General features: G+C 36.4%; 1 protein-coding gene across 1 annotated transcript in view; it reads right to left on the bottom strand.

Annotated features, from left to right (window-relative positions):
• LOC115453998 overlaps positions 1–24,114 on the bottom strand; it is a 63,116-nt gene extending 39,002 nt beyond the window's left edge. Inside the window, exons 1-3 of the mRNA XM_037442221.1 lie at positions 23,295–24,114; positions 20,429–20,615; positions 4,540–4,639 (exon numbers count right to left, since the gene is read on the bottom strand). Coding sequence (XP_037298118.1) covers positions 4,540–4,639; positions 20,429–20,615; positions 23,295–24,114 — 1,107 coding nt within the window. The remainder of the gene's footprint in view (positions 1–4,539; positions 4,640–20,428; positions 20,616–23,294) is intronic.
• Positions 24,115–24,347: the final 233 nt, after the last annotated feature.

Genomic DNA, 24,347 nt, shown 5'->3' on the forward strand with positions numbered 1-24,347 from the left:
TTAAGAGTCCCGGAGAAGAAGAGCACTGACTTATCTTGGGGCAATGGTACACAGACTTGACCTTGAGGCTATTTTACAGATAGCTTTTGCAAACAAAAATAGCCTAATTGTAAAACACACTTTACATCCCCAAAAGGGTAGGCAGAGTCGCAACTAGTGCATTCACTTTTCGCCGTACTTTCTGTCTCATGATGTGATAGGGGGCGAGCCTATCGCCGTATCGAAACAAATTCTAGACTGGGCTGGCAATAATATTAATAAGTCATGGTTCCCCCTTTGTATGACTTCAGATCATTGCAAATTTTACTTTAAAAACATAGAATCATGATATTATTTAATTTGGCAAATTAAAATAACATAGCATTTGTAATGATAATGTCACCATATCAAGAATTGCCCCATAATAGCTGTTAACTCTGGATATAAAAGTAAGTGAAAATAAAACATTACGAAAGCTTGGTGTTAAAAGAATCCTGGAGTATATTTTTTATGCAAATAAGCGAGGAACAGGGAAGCCACTCGCTTACCGATAAGCCGTTATCATTCGCATTTACGGTTAGTGTTGCCATATTAATCATGGGAAAAGTCCTGATATCTGTTTACAAAATTCTTTATGTATATCTAGTTTTCATTTAGGAATAAATTAATAGTGTATTAAATATTTGATCAAATGATTTTTATGGCTATTTAATTGGAAAGTAATTTCACTCATTTGTCATTTGCAGAATGTTTCTTCATATTTCATAAACATCTATTTTTTTACTTATAGTAACCTATATGGCTCTGTTGATAAAAGCGGTATATTCAAAATGTGTTTTAATATTCCCGATTTATAATTTGTTCCTATTAGATTAAAAAAAAAACCCTTCATGTAAAAAGAAAAACATTAAATAATGGGGGAATTCATCATAAACCCTTAAACGTGGCAACACTATTAAATACACAGCAGGCACAGGGGTGTCGGTAGTGACTTTTTCAATAAAGCTCAATTTACACTTAAAATGAAATTTCAAATCGACTGTCGTCTATATCTGTTAAGCATAGGGCTGTACAATTTTATCGATATAATATTAATATTGTGATTCAAAATGAACTTTGTTGCATTGATTATAAGGGATTCAGTATATTAAGTATGTTCTTAGAAAACTATATTGAAACAAAGGTATTCCGCAGCGACATATTTGTTCTTGTTTAGTGCGAAACGTAACTGCACTCTTATATTACTTTATGAATCTTCTTACAATTATGAAACTTTACCAGAATTATCCAGCTCTACTGGCAGTAAATCCTCTCAGTAGTAGAGGGAACCTGTACCCAGCAATGGGACAGTATGCAATACAGGGCTGATATTAATAATAATAATATCAGCCCTGTATTATATATAGTTGCCCACTGCTGAGCACTGGCCTCCTCTACTACTGAGAGGAATTAGGCCTTAGTCCACCATGCTGGCCTAGTGCGGATTGGTAGACTTCACACATCTTCGAATACCAGGGCTGATATTATTATATTATTATAATAGTACCAACAGTAAAAATACTAAACGATAATGAAATTACTAAACTACTTTACAGAATATCATATAAACAATAAAACTGTTTTCGATGGATCAATAAAAACAATTTTAAAGCAGTTACCAAGCTAAAAATGCTATATCGATAAACAGTCGATATTCTGAGTACGTCTCTAGTAATACGATTGTGACTGGCCGACACGGGTTCTCATTTCGCTCGGTTCCGCTGTAATCGATAAGGCGATGTCGGCTGGATTCAAAGGGACTGTTGACTTATATCGTAGTAGCTTACAGTTAGTTCCTATTCTGATGGTATTAAAGTATCTATTTTTATAATTAAACTGATAACTTTGGTCTAGTAATTTTCTTTTACATATAAATAATAATAATATCAGTCCTGTATAATATACTGTCCCACTGTTGGACACGGGCCTCCTCTACTACTGAGAGGGAATAGGCCTTAGTCCACCACGCTGGCCTAGAGCGGGTTGGTAGACTTCACACACGCTCGAAAATTCCTAATAGATAATTTCTCAGGTATGCAGGTTTCTCACGATGTTTTCATTCACCATTACAGCAAGCGATAATTCACAAAGAATACACACATATTTTTTTCAAGAAAAGTCAGAGGTGTGTGCCCTTGGGATTTGAACCTGCGGTCATTCGTCTCGGCAGTCCGTTCCACAACCAACTAGGCTATCGCCGCTTTTTTACATGTAATTATTAATATCTTGTGAACTTGTAATTACGTTTGGCATTCACTTGTTATTTTATTTATTAATTATTATTTTTATCTTTTTTGTTTGTGATTAATAACTTTTACCAATAACATCTACTGTACTATAAAATAACTTCTTATAAGTGGAGACTATAATGATTTATGCATTTTTAATTGCCTTAACTAGTCTATAAGAGTCAAAATATTGTAGGTTTACCAAATATATAAATAAATAAATCAATAATAAAGCTAGTCGTGTATAATATATTAATGTTTGAGATAGTGGTACTGTTAATGGGCTCAGTTTTCGCTGTGAACTCCAGATGATGGCACCATGATGCCTTTTTACAATTCGCTGGCTTATTACTACAAAGTTCTATGATCATTTTTATTTATATTATGAAGATAAAAAAAAATGGTATAAATTCTCCTTTATTTATTGGAAATTTTCACTATATACAAAACCTTGTTATAGTGTGTTAACGAATTGTTAACACTAATAGAAAACAGAAAAATGCATGGAATTACATATCCAATCGATAAGTCTATGGCTTGGATATGTCATTCTTATACATAACGTTTGTGTTAACGATTGTGGGAAGGCACCTTATGTACGACTCCTGAAGACTTTTTTTATACTTTGACTATCACAACGATCGATTTCAGTATATACCTATTTGTTTCAACGCAAGTGCACAAAAGTATATTTCCCTTGGTTTATCGTATTGTTATAAAGCTGTTCGGAAATTAAATGCTTTCGCAATGTCTTTACATATATATTAATTGTTGAAACTTGTTCTTGGTCCTATCATATGCAAGTAATATACTGAATTTAATAAGCCAGATTAATTTTCATGTAAAAAATATTTATTGCTATATATAGATTGTAAGTTTCAATAAAATTTTAAATCATCGATATTGTACCTGTTGTTTCCCATCTCTAGTAATGCGATAGTCGCCTATCGTTCCGGTTCCGCTGTGTGCGCGGCGGATAAGTCGGTAAGCGACGACTGATACACTCGCGGCCAATGACTTTACAGTTTACACTTTTGTTTAGATTATCATGATCATTCACATATATTCCCTAGCTGTTATGGCAATTATAATGCGTAAAATTTTAGCAGGAATTGAATGACTAATAATAATTAAAATTGATACATTTATCGATATAGTCGATTTTGTTTCCCATCTCTAGTAATGCGATAATCGCATTCCGGTTCCGCTGTGTGCGCGACGGATAAGTCGGTAAGCGACGACTGATACACTCGAGGCCAATGACTTTACAGTTTCACGTTTGTTTATACATTATAATCATTGATCGTGTATAAGAGAAATGTAATACATAGAATTTGTTATCATAAGTTGGCTTATTGGATTAAGGGTTGATTGTTTGTACTACGTACAGCATGCGATAGAATATACGTCAATAGGGTTGATTGTTCAATCTTGGAATAAAGCTACAGACTCTTCTCGACTCTTCGGCGGCGTAGTTGTGTTACTGAACGACTGGAGTGCTGAGGTCAAGGGTACGATCCCCGGGTCGGGTAAAGTAATATTGGGTTGTTCTTTTTAGTATCAGACAGGAGTCTTGTTTTTGTGTCCGATACGGCGATACGCTCGCGTCCTATCACATGATGGGACGGAGTAATCACGGTGGAAAGTGAGTGCAGTTGCGTCTCTGGACTCTACTTATCCCTTCAGCTATAAAAGTGTTAGTGTACATACATAACATCACGCATTTTATCCCCAAAGGGGTATGCAGAGGCGCAACTAGGGCACCCACTTTTCGCCAAGTATGTTCCGTCCCATGATATGATAGGGGGCGAGCCTATCGCCATATCGGGCACAAATTCCAGACTCCGGGCTGATATTGAGCAGAAAAACCCAAATATCACTTTGCCCGACCCGGGATTCGAACCCAGGACCTCAGAGCGCTATTGTACCGGACATGCAATACAACTACGCCACCGAGGCAGTCAAGTGTTAGTGTATGTACACAGTGTTAGTGTATGGTAAATAAAACTTATTTAAAGAATAAAGTTAAACACGAACGAATTAAAAATTTCTGATTTACGAATATAGTTATACAATGGTGTCACTTTTATATTCAGTCGGGTTATAATTTATTTTCCGGACTTTTATCTGACGATCAAAAAATCAGACCTGAAATGAATGACTTAAGATTCAATATATTTTTTTAATTCTTTGGGCTGCACTAAAGATGTAAAGCTAAATCGTATGCAAGACGTCACGCAGATACTATCGAACTTATTGAAACCAAATTATAAGCGTCTAGGTTATAATTTACCGGATCGAGCTCGTCGTCGTCGGGCGTGGTGAGGCTGGCGGAGTCCACGGGCCGGTAGCCGGAGCAGCACGACCCGTCGAACGGAGATCTGTCGGACGCCCTGCAGAGAACAATACGTCAATATATTGGTCACGGGAATATAACCTTATATACTTCATAATAAGGTGACACGCGTAATGTCATGTAGCTGTCATGTTTGCCGGCAATCATTCAGATGCTTCAAAATATTAGATGAAAGCCAATACTATAGTCTCGGTCTAGGTCCATTTTTCATAAAGTATGTAATGTTTATTCTTTCTATTTTTTTGTTATATGTTGATGTACTCGTGCGTAAAAAGGTGAATTGATAAATAAATTAGAGACTCTAACACTACCCATCGAATTAATTATATACCACCATCATAAAGTTGGTGGTAGAATTTTATATCCGGCCGGATAGTCACCACCGTACACAAGGAGTACAAACCGCCATAGTAGTCCATGTAAGGGGCCGTTCAAATATTACGTTAAGTGAGTAAAATTCCGGGATCAGCCTATGTATATCATTTCAAACAGGCCGGCATAATTGTGTCAACTGGCGATGTAAATCATCTCTCGACAATGTATCTGGACTTCACTCCACTTACAATCAGAAAAAGTGGCCTCACTTTGCTTTGGCCGTATAAAAAAAATCAGAGGCTCGGAGAAATTATTGGTATAACAACAGCCATTGTTATTATTTACCCACTCCTCGGATAGTTTTCCCCTGAACATGAAGTAATCTTTGTTACTTGTTTGCTTACGCTATACGCACCTTAGCGACTTAAATAACCATTAAATTCGGTAATAACAATTATTAATTACATTTTGACAAATAACACGAGAAAAAAATGTAGTGTTGATTATTAAGGTTAGTTAAAAATTATTATTAAGTCCGTAAAGTATTGAAATTACCAAATTATTACCTTCGGATTACGAAATAAGTCACTGGAATTTTAAATTTTGAAAATGGAATAGGGAAAATCCTCATCCATCGTTCAGTAAAACGCTAAAGAGTTTTAAGCGTTTTGTAGACGTTATGATTGATGGAATATAAACTAGTTTTCAATATCAATATTTCACATGTCAGAGGCACGCGTGTATACACTGTTTTAAAATGTGTTTCTGACAGGTATGACAGATGGTTTACATATGGGTGTTATTTAACGTAAGGGAGCGGTCCCAATAGACGGACAGTTTCCCATAAATCTATCTTTCCGCTTAATGTCAGAGAAGCTCATGGTGTGACAGCCACTGATTGCTGAAAACTGATGAATTAAATATATTTTATTTGCAATTGTCTTTTTAAATTATATTATGAATTAACAAGGTACTACTATTGATATAAATATAAAACTTTAAGTTATTTCGATGTTGATGAATAGAAGTGAATTTGAACGATAATAGATATAGATGTTCGGCATACAAGTCTTTAATTCATGGTATTTTTAAATATTTTTAGAAGGTTCTTACAAAAGGAAAAATGTATAAAAATTTAATATAACGAATATTTTAACTTCGCACGTTTCACAGTTTGCACGTGTGATGAATATGAATTCAGCAGACAAGAGTTATTGTGTTTTACTATCGGATAAATATTATAATAAATACATAAATATAATTCTCAGTAACATGTGTACACTAAACTCCTAAACCGTTGGACCGATTTTTATAATTTTTATGTGTTTTCAGATTAGTCCCTGGATGGTTTAGATTCACAATTGAACCCAGTATAAGTTGCTGTAATCGGGTTTTTAATTTAATGCTCTTATTATAACAAAACAATGTCAATCGGGCAGAGGGGAAGGGTGACATTTTCCGAAAGGGACCCCGACAAACATATTGGTACTAATCATCATCATCAGCCCTGTATTATATACTGTCCCACCGTTGGGCACGGGCCTCCTCTACCACTGAGAGGCCTTAGTCCACCACGCTGGCCTAGTGCGGGTTGGTAGACTTCACCCTCAAAAATTCTTATAGAGAACTTCTCAGGTATACAGGTTTCCTCACAATGTTTTCCTTCACCGTTAAAGCAAGCGATAATTCACAAAGAATACACACATCATTTTTTAGAAAAATCAGAGGTGTGTGCCCTTGGGATTTGAACCTGCGGACATTCGTCTCGGCGCGGCAGTCCGTTCCACAACCAACTATCTAACTATATAGGCTACCGCCGTTCTTTTGTTGGTAAAACTGATAAAATTGGTACTAATAATAGGCATTAATGCAGTTACGTTCCAATCATAATTATATTTTACATAAGTTAAGAGAAGCCGGCAAGAATTGGGTTATATGGACCCTTCGCCACTGCAATCGGGGCCATTATTTATAATATTATGTAGTTATAACCTAAAGAGTACCTACGCAGCGTTGTGAGTGCTACACGCCGTAGCTCGTAGCCGTGTTACATGCTGGTCTCTACGCGCTTTTGTTACAACACCACAAAGCGCTACGATATTAATGAAATGTAGCCATTTTTATTCTAAAATCTAACATTTTTCAGGATTTCTAACTTGTGTTTAGTTCAGTTTCTTATATTTTATTCACACATTAGAATAATTTAGTCTCAATGCACTTACACTAAGTTTTTGAGTAATTTCATTTATTTATTTACAATATATTGCAATATAATCCAATATAATCTCATCGACATTAAGAATAACAACTATAATAATTTTCAATATCAATATATTTATGTTAGTACTATTGATATTATGGGCCTACGCAGGCTGGGTGTATTTCCGTCCGCCTACCTGACGTGAACCCTCTAAAGAATTCTATCGCAGAGAAACTGTCCTAAGTAGACCCACGCAGCAGGGGCGAAAGGTGAAATTTTCTGAAAAGGAACCCGACACAACTTATAGGTACTAATATGCATGAATGCAATCTGCAAATCGTTCTAATGACAATTAGATTCAACAAAAAATCTATATAAAGGTAAGCCACCTTTCGCCACTGCCACGCAGTATGTTTCGACCCATGATGCAAACCAAGAACTTCCCACTATTTTCTGCTACTAAAAGAAAATGGCGGCAGTAATTTTTTTTTCACTATACTACTAGTTATTTATTCAAAATTAATACATAAATTAAGTCTACAGTACAGTGGCAAGGGTGAAATTTTTCAAAAGGTAACCTGGTGTGAAATATTTGGCGTCAGTTAAGATATCGGGAGCAATTTATGGGAAAACAAAAACTAAGACAACGCATCGGTCTTGCTTCGAAATCGTCTAACGTTGACATACCTACTAAATTACCTATTATGCGTAAATAATTGAAACATTTATAAAATCTAACAATAAATGTAGATAATTCTCCTTCCATTAATCACAAATATAAGTACTTACCTATTAATTTGTTATAAAAGCAACAAAAGTAAGTATTCATATTATAACCACACTACCTCCAAATAAATATCTGTTCTTTTTTTTTTCAAAATAAAACTTTAAATGTAATTACCCCATATAGAAATAGGTATCACGATCGTCAAACAGACCAACAGTTTAAAGAAACTTTCATGATAAACGTATATAATTATCAATTAAAATAATAAAGAAAGGTTATTCGTTAACTTTTGCTTGTATCGTTTTAAATTCAGTAAAATATAATAAGTAAGTACTTATTTTCTTCTAACACACATTTTGTGTCTAAAATCAAAAACTTTCAGATCTACTTTTAATATTTAACCATCTAAATACTAATATGTGAAATTACAGACTAATAATATACTTACGTAAAGGTAGACATTAAACTGATCACAGGTAGTTAATTCCATTATAATACACATTTACTTGTAGTTTCTAAATAAACAAAGCGCTGGTTACTTAATATCACAAAACTATCAAAAAATAAAATGAATATGACAATTTACAAACACCGCAACTTAGTAGCATAATAAATTATGACGTTTAAGGCGATACCTCAAGGTCCATTTTCATACATTTTGTTTCACCTTTAATCTGGGTAACTAAACAAGTATTGGCAAGTAAAGAATTTAAATTCACGTCTAGTTAGTGATTAGTTCTCGCAGTTGAAAGAAAAACGTAAAAATAATTAATATGCATGGATATTTCGGCCTTTAAAATTTCGTCGTATTAAATTAACCTTAATGGACGTAAAAGTGACAACTATACAAAGTCGGTTAACGTGAAGCCGAAAATGCTCGGGTTCCCTTTGCCCATATCTTCCGCGCGATTCCGACAAACACTGGCATAGAAAGTCATACAAAGTGCTGCCATCTATATTAAAAAACATACTACGACATTAAGCCGCTTGACAGCGGGTTACCTTGCGCCAGTGGCGGCACAATTTCGCTTTGGTAACGGAATTTCTGGGGAACTAAATACAAGGTGCGCCATCTAACGTTATTTAAAATAGGTAATCGATATTGATTAAATTAACAAACAATGAGCTATTCGCCGATAGATGTCATTATTAAGTGATCATTAATTAATAAGTTAAGCTATTATAATTTTTGTCCACTGTCTGGTATGTTGTAAATTTATATTTGCCTATTAAATATTTTGTTTAGTATTACCGAAAACCTAAAAGGGAAGCCGGCGGGAATCGGCTTGTATGGACGCTTCGCCACTGCTACAGTACCATTATCCGATACCCACAACTACCTACGAGTAATTATATCAACATTTTATACCCTAATACCCAGGGAATAGATATGATTGCGTGAGCAAATACACTGAGTAAAATTCCAACACTTTCGCTTACCGGGAACATTTGTTACAAGTTATTTATCGTAAAATGCTAATGGACTAGTCACTAGGCCGTGATAGATCGGGCTGCTTCCAAAAAGGGTCATCGCACCCAGATTTATTTAATGGAAACTTATTGAAAAGCTTTAGAGATAGCGCACACGGGCGATTATTAGTCGACATTATTATTATCTATATTCTATACTAATATTTTAAAGAAGAAAAGTATGTAACTTTTTTTGTTTGTAGAGGCCAATATCTAAAACTGCTAAACCGATTTAGAAAATTCTTTCACTAATAGGAAGCTACATTACTCTTGAATGGTATAGGGTACTTTTTATTCTAGGAAAATATTTATCCCGGAAAAACGTTAGGAGCCGCTGGAAAATGCTAGTGTAAAAATAAGATTATAATAAATGTTTGATAAATATGTCTTGAACTTGTGTTATTTTAAGTATTTTTCAGACTTAAAAGATGTATGATAAATATTGATTATTCAGATATATTTACAGGCGAATGATATGATGTTTAACATTCTCACCCTTATGTAAACGAAATAACTACCCACGAAAGATATCAATAACTGTCATCAAACTGTTCTTGTATCAAACTCCGTATGGCACTAATTTGGGCTTGTCCTGAGACATGCACTATTACGTCAACATTACATATATTACGCCAGTATTCGTATGTCTATTGATGCCCACTTAGTAAATACATTAACATAATACCCGGACAATAAAGTAAAATGTATTCACCAAATTACATTGCAATTTACAATCTACTGACAAACGACAAAACCGTCGCACGACTAAAAGTCGAAAGTGTATATATTAGCCTTGGCTACATTATAACCCGGCACAATAGAGTACTAAGCTAATGTATAAGAAAGTGGACGGGTTTTGCGCAAATATTTTAGCTCGAGTTATTCGTAAGTCTTTGATGTAGTGCGTACCACTGTATAAATTATTCAGTCGACGTGTGTAGTGACGTCACATAAGGGTCGTGCGAAATTATTTCATGCGGTCCGGATGATGTGAATTTTGAATTTTTCAGTTTGTTCTTTTGTGAAAGTCTTTTGTCTTTTGGCTGATTGTGGTCGGCAGTATGTTTAATGTAGGGTTGTTTTTATTTATCCTAATGTGAACAGCATTATGTAAGATGAAAGTATTCACTTATAATTAACATTTATGCATTATTAAGCTGGGTTTTTCTGCTTAGTATCAACCCATAGTCTGGCAACAGTCCTGCCTCTTATTATATGGAACCTTACATAAGTGGCCAACTGTCCAGGAAAAAGGCGTGTAGCTATGTATCGTATGTTATCAATTTTCAAATGCCGGATAACTTAAACCACTGGGCATACCTTTTCGCAGCTCAGGCTGCTTAAAAATAATTACACTTTAAGTTGAGTTAGTGTATCTTTTTTATGTAAAAGCGTCGATAGCCTAGTTGGTTATGGAACGGACTGCTGAGACGAATGTCCGCAGGTTTAAACCTCAAGGGCACACACCTCTGACTTTTCTAAAATTATGTGTGTATTCTTTGTGAGTTATCGCTTGCTTTAACGGTGAAGGAAATCATCGTGAGGAAATCTGCATACGAGAAAAGTTTTCTATAGGAATTTTGAGGGTGGAAGTCTACTAATCCGCATAAGGCTAGCGTGGTGGACGAAGGCCTCTTTGTATTAGATGAGGCCCGTGCCCAGCAATAGGACAGTATATAATAGAAGGCTAATATTATTATTATATAATGAACTATAAAACATAATATGCTGACATTGACAATAACCCACGCGTGTTACAAACAAAAGCCCATTGTATACAAGACACCTTATTTATAGTAAAATATTCAACGCAATATCACAGTTGGGTAGCCTACTAGCCCACGCAAATAAAGACTTTGTCCCCAACAAAAGAGTTGTACCTTAATTGGAAGGTTACGCAAACTGGAATCAACTCACAACAAAATATTTTCCATTACTTGATATTCAAATTAATACTCTTTTTAGAATTAATCTAAGGAACTACTAGTTCGAATGATTAAAAAAATACAAAACTACTTACCGACTTGCATTTTTAAATCTTTATCTGTCCTTTAATATTCTATACTATTGCATAAATCTAAAGTGTTTGTTTGTTTGAACACGCTAACCTCAGGAACTTCTGATTCCGACGGTCCCTACGTATAGTATCGAATCTCCAAAATTGCTGTCGATATTTAAACGGTCCTTATTAAAATGAACTGCATTTATTTGAGACAATAAGGATCGAAGTTCTTATTGCCATGGTAATTAACACTAAACAAGCGGTGTTTATTTCACGGTTCCTACATAAAGTATTGCATCTGCAAAATGCAATTTTGCAGATTCGATACTTTACGTACGGACCGTCGATTTATGAATTTCTGACTATGTACCGTCGACTGACAAAAGTAACTTTACAAATTCAAAATTTCAAATCACCTTTAAACTTTTGTCGTTATATCAACAACAGTTTTTCTTTACTAAATGAAGTTTAATTGCAGTTAAGCGTTTTGTAGTTCTGAAATAATTCAGCGACTTTTGTGGCTGACAGTACTTAAACTGCCTTCGCGTAAGTCAGAATTGGAAATGTCACGTCACTATTTATCAAATAATTTCAATTCTCGCGCCGTCAGTCGGTATGATTGACTTTTCAAGAGTTCCTTTCATTTTTGTGAGTTGTTCCGGAGTATGAGGATGTCAAAGTGTGTTGTGTGGGAGGAAGTTAACTAGATTTCTAGTTAGTATTGTTGGAGTGGAGGTATTGATAGCTTTTATCGTTTCTGATATTTTTTTCTGGAAAGAGATAATCAGAACCAGATCAATGTAGTCTGTCAGGAAGAATATATCTTAATATTAATAGTTATTAGAAACATTTTGAAACTTCTAAATATTACTACCTATACACTAAACTATTTAAAAAAATTATATATTTACTAAATTTCGGTCGCTGAAATACTTAAAATATATTTTTTTAGGTTCATTTACGTCTTTATGACACATCAAAATCACACCTTATTACTTAATTACAAAGTTCAAAGTCGTATCTATTCATAAAGCCTCAAACTATAACCGAACACTGTACAACGACTACTTACCACTATATAACACATTAAAATCACACCTTATTACTTAATTACAAAGTTCAAAGTCGTAACTATTACACACCACGACTACACACAAGAGATTAATCGCATACACTCAATGCCGACTGCCGGACCCTTTACGAGGCCTCCGATATGGGTTACGTATATAGGACAAGGCCATGAATAAAAATAACATTATTCATTCAAATAGATAATAATTTATGTTTACGCGAATTTTAGACATAAAAACAAAACTAGTCATATTTAATCGCGGCTTTTTTTGCTTTGTATGACGAGATGAGCTTGTCGTTCGCCTGATGTTAGCGATACGGCCGCCCATAACAGTTAGTTATTCTTTCATATGTTACTCGGAACACTTAATGATTGCTATTCTTAAAAAATAATAATATTTGTGACTATATTAGACTTTAATAGACTCTTTTTTATTGCTTTGAATGACGAGATGAGCTTGCCGTCTGATACGACCACCCATAACCAGAAGAAACACCATCCAACACCTTGAATTACAAAGTATTCATTGGTATTCGGTCATCCTAAGATATGAGATCTTAAGTCTTATTAAGTCCAGTAGTTACACTAGCTACAAGCTCCAAACCGGAACACAACAATAACTACAGACTACTGTTTGGCAGCAGAAATCGACATTGCGGTGGTACCTACCCAGGCGGACTCTCACATATGAGAAACCTACCACCAGTGATCTGCTTTAAGTAAAATCTGAAGTAGAGTGTGAGTCTGAGTGCGGAACTGATTACCTATTAAAACGACTAGGTAGTCAAAACAAAACTAGCCTCAAAAAAAGCAGCGTCAAAGAAAACAAAACCGTTTCCAAGAATTTACTGAAAAGCCAATTTCGCATTTCGCTGAACTAGGCATCTCATTATGGCATATTAGATCCGTGGAGCCATTGGAGTTCAAAAGGCCCAATTGATCATCAGCTTACGGGACGGTGGATACTGACTAATTGAATGAGCTAACTAGTTAATTACTATTGTACACACTTGTATACGGTTAAGTTTTAATTGTAATAATATACTTATTAACTAAGACAGTATTAGATCATTATATCTCATAGAAATATCATAGAAATAATATAATATAAGCGGCGATAGCCTAGTTGGCTGTGGAACGGACTGCCAAGACAAATGTACGCAGGTTCAAATCCCAAGGGCACACACGTCTGACTTTTCTAAAAAATTATGTGTGTATTCTTTGTGAATTATCGCTTGCTTTAATGGTGAAGGAAAACATCGTGAGGAAACCTGCATACCTGAGAAGTTCTCTATAGGAATTTCGAAGGTGTGTGAAGTCTACCAATCCGCACTAGGCCAGCGTGGTGGACTAAGGCCTAATCCCTCTCAGTTGTAGAGGAAGCCCATGCTCAGCAGTGGGCAATACAGGGCTGATATTATATTATAGAAATATCGCTGTAGACCGAAATACAGATTCTTTAGATCGGCTACGGATACTCCTATATTTTATAAAAAATGTAGTATTTGAGATTCCTGTCGGCTTCCTTTTATGTAGAAACTATTTATCATAAGAATAAATAATGATTTGCAGGCCGCATTGATGCCTATTGTTATACTTATAATTTTTTGTGTCGGTTCTCTTTCGGTAAATTTCATCTTCGCCACTTGTATTTTATGCCCCTCAACTCATACTTAAGTTAATGTATTACTACGGTTTGGAAATAAATAAATCTATACATATTATAAAATAACGTCCCTTTTTCTGTTTATCCGTATTTTATCAATTTTCCCAAATTACCTACTGAACGGATTCTTATGAAATTTGGTATGGAGATAATTTAAGACCCTAGGAAGTTTATAGGCTTTTTATCCCAAGAAATTATATAGCGGGACTTTTATCCGGAAAAACTCTTTCACACAGACGAAGCCGCGAGCAAAAGCTAATTTATAATTATTGTTGTGCAATTGTTCTGAATGGTGTTGTAGAGATTTTTCTTCACACAAATACAAGTCCTGTAAGCCAAGATCAGCAGTGGCACGTTTTGACAGCGAGCGATGAAGCTAAGCGAGTCTCAGGGAACCACTAATCTGTTTGTATCTCGCAACAAAATAAAGTAATCAAATAGAAGGTGAAACCATTCTCCGTTTTATAATTTTCACCAACGATAACATATTTATTTATTAAATTATTAAAATTAGCGGGTAGTAACAGATTAGTGTAATGATTCGTAAATAAGATGCTCTAGAGCCAAAATAACGTTCACAATATGGCGGCCGACATATAAACTATGTCGGATCTTTTTTGCAATGAACATAAAGGCAGACTTAAAAAACCAACTTCACATCAAGTCAGTATGCCTACTGCCTTTGCCGTGGTAGAAAAAATATTATAAAAATGGCTCAGTAAGTACATGCTGTACCTAATTACTTTTACGTAGAAGTCCGACAAACTTCGTAGAACTGCTTAATAAGTCCAGATATTATTAAAGTTCTGGGTGACCTTTTATTTACTTACTAGCTTTTGGTTGCGACTCCGTCTGCGTTAAATATTTTCCCGAGATGAAAAGCTTATAGCATTCAGAAGTATTGTAGCTTATTAATGAAAATATAGGTTTAGTAGCTCCTGAAATTTGCACAAACAAAAAATCTATTCAACTTTATATTTAGTTGTACAATTTACATACAGAGAAATAGGTGAAGTTAATGGCCAAAGGCTTTGATTTAGATATTTATCATTTGAGACCCCCTTCCCTTTCCCAATCACCCCTCTTTAGGATAGATTAATGCCGCTTTTGCCCTTCAATATACAGGTACTTTTAATCTCGCAAATTAGTCAAGTATCGTAGAAGAAATTCCAACAGCCATCCTATTGCTTACTTGAGGTGTTTAGTCTTATTATGTCCAGTAGTTACACTGGCTACAATATATTCAAAGCGGAACACAACAGTGACTACACACTGATGTTTATGGACTTATTATCTATTTACATGTATTATTATTAAATATAGCAACATTGTAAAAGTATAAAGGCAAAGGAAGCGGTTCAGCTTATGCTGACCGGGGCAGTAGTTCCACCAGCGCTTGTTTTCAGCCTCTCCTAACTTCCAGAGGTCATGGAGAAGGTTTATACTAGTAGCCTACCAAGCGACAAGTAATCTTTTATTAGGGTAAAGTAAGAAATAATAATTTTATACAATAACAACATCACGCATTTATCCAGAGGTATGCAGAGGCGCAACCAGGGCACCCACTTTTCGCCAAGCGTGTTCCGTCCCATGATGTGATAGGGCGGGTCTATCGCCATATCGGGCACAAATTCCAGACTCCAAGCTGATACTGAGCAGAAAAACCCAAACATCACTTTGCCCGTCCCGGGATTCGAACCCAGGACCTCAGAGCGCTGTCGAATGGTATCGTATAAATTTTATATTAAACATAAATGCTTAAATTGCCTACGCAGATCACACCACTTTATAACATTAAAAGGGTTTTCTTGTTACATAAAAGTTTTAATGAAAGAACCATTTAAAATTTTAATAGAATTAATCGCACTGTTCTTGGTTCTAAATGGCACCTACGCAAAACGTTGTTATTTGATTTTTCTTAAACTTCGTATATAATAATAATAATAATAAGGTACAAAAAACTGACATGCAGGTACAAAAAACTGACATGCATTCACCCATACATTCATTATCATATTACCCAATTCTTACAGGCACCACATACAATACCAAAATTCATAACCCATGGAATCACGTATATGTTACCAAAAGGCCCAGACTTAAAAAAACCAGCTAATTATCGACCTATTACATGTTTACCAACCATATACAAAATCATAACCGGATACATTAGTGACATTATTTATCAACACCTAGATGAACACAAAATACTAACAGAACAACAAAAAGGTTGTAAAAAAAATAGTCAAGGATGCAAAGAACAACTAACGATAGACTCTGTAATTATGAAACAAGCACAAATAAAAAATAGAAACATTCACACAATGTACATCGACTACCAGAAGGCGTTTGATTCAGTACCTCATAGTTGGTTGATTCATGTGTTAGAACGGTACAAAATTCACCCTCAAATAATAGAATTCCTCAAATCGATTATGGCTCACTGGACAACAAAATTAAAACTAAATATAAACAATACAACTACAACTACAAATCCGATTAAAATACAAAGAGGCATTTTCCAAGGAGATGTGCTCAGTCCCTTATGGTTTTGCATGGCCCTCAACCCCTTGTCCGAATTGCTCAATAATACCGGTATAGGATTTAAATTAAAACACGAAAACTCACACTATACTATCTCCCATTTAATGTATATGGATGATATTAAAATCTATGCTTCTAACAACAGCGAACTTACGAAACTAGCGGATATCACACAATTATTCTCTGCTGACATACAAATGCGGTTTGGGGTTGATAAATGTAAAGTCCACTCCATCAGTCATGGTAAAACAATACAAAATACTTACATTCTAGATACGGGTGAAACAATTGAACCCATGGATGAACACGCTACATACAAATATCTAGGTTTCCATCAGTCTAAACACATACTTCAGAAACGAGCTAAATCAGAAATCACTAAGAAATTTAAACTCAGACTAAATCAAATCTTAAGAACACAATTAAATTCTGGCAATATTATTAAGGCTATTAACACTTACGCTATACCAACTCTTACATATTCATTCGGAATTATACGCTGGTCCCAATCAGATCTCACAAAGTTACAACGGATTATTAATACACACCTAACCACATATAGAAAACATCACCCCAAATCCTGTATACAACGACTTACTTTGCCACGCAGAAATGGCGGCAGAGGAGTAATTGATATACGCAACCTACACAATAGCCTGATTACTAAACTACGACACTATTTTCACTGGAAAGCTGAGCATACACAACTTCATAAACACGTAACCGATATAGATAAAAGACTAACGCCACTTAACTTACACAATAAAAGCACTGAATCCCATCATCACATCACCACTGCACAACACAAGGCAGACATATGGCTTCAAAAATCTCTACACGGGAGGCACCCAGCCGATCTGAGCCAAACACACGTCGACAAAGTAGCGTCGAACGAGTGGCTGCGGCGTGGAGAACTGTTTCCAGAGACAGAAGCTTTTATGTGTGCTATTCAGGACCAAATTATAAACACACGCAATTATCAGAAGCACATCCTCCGAATTCCTAACCTTACATCTGAACAGTGTCGACGTTGCTACAGTGCCTCGGAGACGATACAGCATATAACCGGTGCTTGTAAATCAATCGCACAGACTGATTATAAGCACCGACATGATCAAGTTGCTGCTATCATTCACCAACATTTAGCATTCAACCACTCACTTATCACACACAAAACCGCATATTATAAATATAAACCCACATCAATATTAGAATCTGCAAATCATAAGTTATACTGGGATCGAACAATTATTACTGATAAAACAATACACTATAACAGACCGGATATCTTATTCTACGATAAAACTAATAGCACCATATACTTAATTGACATTGCTATACCTAACACCCACAACCTCGCATCTACATTCACAGAAAAAATTGCCAAATATGCCGACTTATCCATAGAACTCAAAACCAATGGAAAGTACACACAGTTAAAACTGTTCCTGTCATTCTTTCTTCTACAGGTGTCATACCTCACTCCCTACACACCAGTCTCCAATCCCTTGGAATGCATAAGCTCTCGTACATACTCCTCCAAAAAAGCAACAATTCTTAACACTTGCAGAATAGTTAGAAAATTTTTGTCCACATAGATTGTTCACCAGTAATATACAAACAACCATTTTTCGCTTGGCTAAAAAGCCCGCATTAAATGGATTTACCCCATTCGCATGGGAGAATAATGTTGTTAAAATATAATAATAATAATAATAATAATATCAGCCCTGTATTATATACTTGCCCACTGCTGAGCACGGGCCTCCTCTACTACTGAGAGGGATTAGGCCTTAGTCCACCACGCTGGCCTTATGCGGATTGGCAGACTTCACACACCTTCGAAATTCGTATAGAGAACTTCTCACATGTGCAGGTTTCTTCACGAACGATAAATTCACAAAGAATACACACATGATTTTTTAGAAAAATCAGAGGTGTGTGCCCTTGGGATTTGAACCTGCGGACATTCGTCTCGGCAGTCCGTTCCACACCCAACTACGCTATCGCCGCTTTTTTTTTTATTTCAATAAACTTCATTTATATTACGTGCATTTTATGTGAAATTTTGTCGTTTTGACCTAGGTCTCATATAGCAACCTATGCAGATGTCACCGATATGTTTGCCCTGTAGATCGGTAGCAACCTGTCCAGGTATCATCGCAATGTGTGCCCTGTAGTTCGGGAGCGTTTGGAGACCCACCACGATTTCCCCTGTCTGTCGTAAAAGTCGACTAAAAGGCCTTAAATGGGACTTAATAAGAACTAACAGAGCTCTTAGTACTCTGTTCTACTAAGTACATTGCAACTTTTGAAATGGGCAGCAGTATAAATTAGTCCTAATACCATTGACACTAAGAGCATTTTCGAGCGCACGCGAGTGTTTGAGTCCTCTCAATCGGAGACGGTACGATGAGTGAAACCTCTCACTCTTTGTTATTAAATAAAACTGTTGTAGATTTGAAAACGAAACTGTTTGATCCAGAGAGCTATTTTCCTTAACAACCGTTTTCAATAAACGATTCCCATCTCAATCTTCAATCCGATTCCGAGAAAGAACCAATCAAAATAACTCATTTGTAAGCATGTTTAAAACCTTTGTTCTGATTGGTTCATTTATAAGATCGAAAATGGCGATTATCGTTTATTGAAAATGGCGATAAATCGCAAACAACGCCATCTATTATTCGTGTCACGGAACTAAAACTTTTTCCGTGTAATAATTAAGTTGTAAAGGCGTGATTACTGTGCCGGAAGGACGGTCTCAATAGGAGGCCGGTCTGTACATTAGTAAGGGACGATTCAATCAAGCCCTCTTGTCGAAGGTATCTGACTTCCCGCGGCTCTAGTTCGGCCTTGGCCGCCTGCCAATGAGACGTAAGGGTTTAGTTATACTATGTTGTTTCCTGGAATAACAAAATGTACTTTTCCTGCAGACAGAGTAGCCTCTATGTTAATCCAGGAAATGGTCTATTTACCAAATTTCATGTAAAAAGTCGACAGTTTTTACCAACAAAACATCAAGAAACGAACACAATATTACGTAGTTAGTTATTTTTTTATTGCTTTGAATGATGATACGAGCTTGCCGTTCGCCTGATAGTAAGCGATACGACCGCCCACAAAAGTAGAAACACCATCCAACACCTTGAATTACAAAGTATTGTTCGGTATTCCACTGCGCTCGCCGTCCTAAGAATGAGGTGTTAAGTCTTATTATCTCCAGTAGTTACATTGAAATAAGATTATATTGAAATTTCGGCAATGATTTTAAGCCACAAAAAATTACTAGTAGCGAGTTTGTAAAACGAACAATTAAAGTAATTTTGCCATAAAAGTAGGCAAAATACAAACGTCATAATTTAAGCAAACACTAACTTTCTAACTGTCAATAAAGAAAATTACCATTAATAAGTTACACGGACAATTCAACACACAAAACATAATAAATTGGCGTCCGCACCCTACCTTTCAAACCAATCCATCTTAATTATGGTAGCCAACACGTGCTTCGCCTATTCCTATCTGAAGACTCACCATTAATCAAGCAACGGGTAAGTAGGTCGCCGCGACACGCGACCTAATCACAAATCTAGGGACCTTCGGCATAGTGTCTTCCTTGAATACAGTCCGCGCGAACTACGAGGAATCTTTTGAAATGTTGACAACAGTAAATTTTTTTATTGCTTTAAATGTAAAAACGACACGGACACCGGCAAGAGATAAATCTATTGATGATCAGCACAATTATGCCGGTTTACCAAACTTCTTCACGCTATACGGCAGAAGACATAAGCCTCATAATAATAATGTACAGAATGCATGCTCACCTGCTGTTTGTTGAATTAACGGAGGTGTTCGACCGACTTCGCCTGTTACAGATGGAGTCGCCGCAGTTCACCACGCCGCCCTTGGTGGTGATGCTGAACGTCCTCAGCCGGTACAGGTCATCAGAGACGCGAGGGTTGTACGGCTTCTCGGGGAGGGAGCAAACGCGAGGGCGGGAGTGCTCCACCACTGAACAACAAACAATATATTAGTAAGTATTCCAACAAGAACAAGACTGATTGAATTTATGTTAAGGATTCTGGGTTCTGTAGTGATATTGGGTTGTTTGGTCATTCAGGAGTTTGGAAATGTGCCTGATATAGCAGTAGTTTCATCCCCATCACATAATGGGAGGCATGCATAGGGGAAAGTGGGTGCACCTCTGCTTACCCCTACAGAGATTAAAAGTGAGCCTATGTTTGTTTGTATGACTGTGTGTTACTTTTGGTCACAGCTCCAACCACACGAAAGACCTATACCGACTTGACTTTTCCGAGATAAAAGTAGCCTATATAGATAGAACTATGTGCCAAATTTAATCCAAATTTGTTAAGCAGTTTCTGTATGTACCTACTTCTAACAAATACCCAAACATCAAAACAATAAACATACAATATTAGTAAGATAAGAGCACTGGAACACTTAAATACAAAATATCTTAAACTAAATCGACCTTCATGAAGGTTAATCTAAAAATTTAGGTACACATCGTCAGTCGTATCCATAGTAACATAAAAGATAGTCAAGTAATTTCTCAGCTTGCCTCTCGACTTGGCCAATTTAGTTTTACTTAAGGAAGATGCGCAGTGGGCGGCTTAGTTGAACGAGATCTGTTCAACTCTAGCAGCCAGGAAACGTCGCTTCTACAATGTAGTTTTACTTATCATTGTCAGAACAAATAGATTTCATTTTATGACCAATGTTGTTGCAGTAATATAAATAAATTAATTGCGTAAGTTTGCAAATTTGTTTATAGAGATAATAAGCTTTTGACCGCTTCGTTTGTATTAAAAAGATTTTCTGGGAAGTCATGTTTTTTTTTTCCCGGGGTAACAGTAGACTACGTCCTGCCTAGGGTCTAAAACTATTTTCATATCAAATTTCGTCGAAATCCGTTCAGAAGTTTTTGAGTTTATCTCATTCAGAAAGACAGAGATGCGGCGGAAACTTTTGTATATTATGGGGATTATTGGCATTGTATGCGATCTCCGTTAAATTTACTTTTTTATTTCCTATTTCATTGAGAAATAATAGTGTATGTAACTACAGTCGATGTACATTATCGTAGCATCGATCCCTTTTACTTACTGTTCTTAATTTATTCATTACTTTATAAATTAATCATTAATATGTGCACAAAGAACCGCTTTCGAATATTTTGAAGCAATAAAACTCATAATTAACTTATAATATAAACCCTAAATTTACATAAATAATACACATTTTACATTGAGCGAGGCACGTAACTTCGCAAGTTGGTTAAATGATGAGAAAACTTTGTCAACAAGTATAGAAACTTTATATTTATTGATACGAATATACTTGAGTGCGGTTTGCAAGTTTCCAACTCAGTTACTAAGAAACCTACATTAATGTTTGTCTTGTATTTAATAATAAGTTCAAAAAACACGACGGTTTGGAAAGTTTTCATGTGTTTTTACGCGCCATTCTCAGTATCATTCTTTTCTTTCCAACCCAAAGTACTCTATACTATCAAATAAATGGTAATCAAACGAATAATATTTTCACTAACTTTCTAATATCATTGAACGTCGAATTATCCTTATTTGAACTTTTATAACCGGCCCAAATGTGAACAGCAGAGTTAAGTTACTTTATCCTATTTTTAATCCATCTAGTATGATGTTGCCTACTACGTCTTCATTACTAAAACTTCTATACAACTAAAATCTTTAGCCCAGAGTTTATTCATCTCACTGCCTAAGTAAAAGTCTAGCTCTACGATCATGTCGTGTAATTTCGCTTGCCGTTTCGCCAGTAATATTTTTTACAATTTCTCGGTATCCATCAAGTTTAATAAACAGATCTAAATAAATAACTGCCGTTTGCGAGTTTAGTTTGAGTTATACTAGTGTTTCTCGTGTCTTTGCCTATTTTAAAACAACTTTTGTAACGAAAAGGCATTTTAAAATTACTTCGACTAATTATATACACATTTTGATAACAATCAGGATGCTTTATAAATTGACGATTAATTAGGTGTGCGGCATACGGCTCACTCCCCGTGAATGCCTTTTCTCGGAGAAGTCCTACTATTAACTTTTTTATAAATCAAACTGTGCAAATAATATAATTATACAACCTTATAATATTGAGCCCGCGACATGCTAATTCAGGCTATGGTTTATCTTTGTGGCAGGTATTGACGTAGCTAGGGGGGAGCAATCCAATCCAAGGGAAGTCTGAGACATGTCTTTGCCGACACTAGAAAAAACCTTTCGCCTACAGGGACCTTGTGTGGTACAGGTCTTTCGTTGAATTCGGCGATCTTTGTTTGCTTCCGCTAACTACCGCTTACAGAAAATTCTTAGCAAATCAAAAGGCATTCAGCTATTTTAGTTTTCAAGTACTTAACGACGTCTAATAATCTTCACAAACTTAGACTTGTATAATAAGATAAAAAAGGCACTAAAATAAATAGACTGATGAAAAATGGTTCTACAAATAAACACAATGCACACGCAAAACTAATACGTCAAAACACAACATTATTTTTGATTTACCGACATACTGGGATTAACCGTCATTACCGCTTGATAACATTGAATAATGTATCTAAAATAGACAGAACCCTTTTGAATAATTAACCAGACAACCCACATCAATATGTCGTTGAAAGTTACTAACCTGGCAATTCCAGAAAGTTCGAAGTCCTACGTTGTCTGCCGCGCATTGTATTTTGGAAGTTTAGCGGGCCAATGTCCTCCACAGAGTCGCAGTTCGAGACAGTCGACTCGCGAGATCCTCGCCTACTCGCCAAGTACGCCAGTCCACCTTTCATAGACCCCCGCCGCATCGGAGAGCAGGGCCGACTGATGCTCGTCGACCGAGTCTGCGGCGTATCATCAGTCAAATCCGTCAAATCAGACGTAGACTTCCTACAGATCCTTGAAGACGTAGTTGTCGCCTCATCATCCGCGTCATGCACAATCGCAGAAGGAGTTCCAGGCATCGCGTCAATCGAGTCGTCAGTATGGCTTGACACGATGCTCGGCGACGTCACCAGCCGCGGCGAGCTCACTGTGGAAGTAGACCCGTATAGTTTCCTCGTCCGGTTTGGAGACACGTAACCAGGGTTGGTGTGGATGTGCACTGGTGGTGGATTCGGCGAGCGGGACTTCTCTCTGCGGTGGTGTTTGAGTGACGTCGTGTACTGCAGGCCATGAGCTCGATCAAAGTTGCAAGGACTGGCTCTTCCTGACGGTGATTTTTGGGGAAGTTGAAGTGCCTTGGACTGATTGGACTCCGGTGTCCATGCGCGATTGGAGATTTGGGGAGGGGCGTGCTTGTCATAACTGCAGCCGGATTGCGGAGTGTAATAACCAGAAGACGAGGTGCTGGAAGTGATGGATGGACTTTTCTGCGGGAAGACGAAGTGGCGAGGGCTCTTTGGGGTGTGGGGCTTGGGGGAGACGGGGGGATATCCACCAGGGCTGTTCACCGCCATGTTCACTGCTTCACACTCATTTCACTTGGACCTGAAAAGAAAAAAATAATACAATATTACTGCCTCCGTCGCGTTATTGTGCATACGCAGTATAATAGCTAATGCTGTACTGAGGTTTAGATTTGATTCCCATGTGGAGTACATGTGTATGTATTAAGTTTACAAGGTCTATATCAGCCCGAAATTACGCCCCGTAAATGGTAATAGGACCAATGGGACCTAGGCGTGCGAGA

The sequence above is a fragment of the Manduca sexta genome, chromosome 4 (assembly GCF_014839805.1).
Source record: "Manduca sexta isolate Smith_Timp_Sample1 chromosome 4, JHU_Msex_v1.0, whole genome shotgun sequence".
NCBI lineage: Eukaryota > Metazoa > Arthropoda > Insecta > Lepidoptera > Sphingidae > Manduca > Manduca sexta.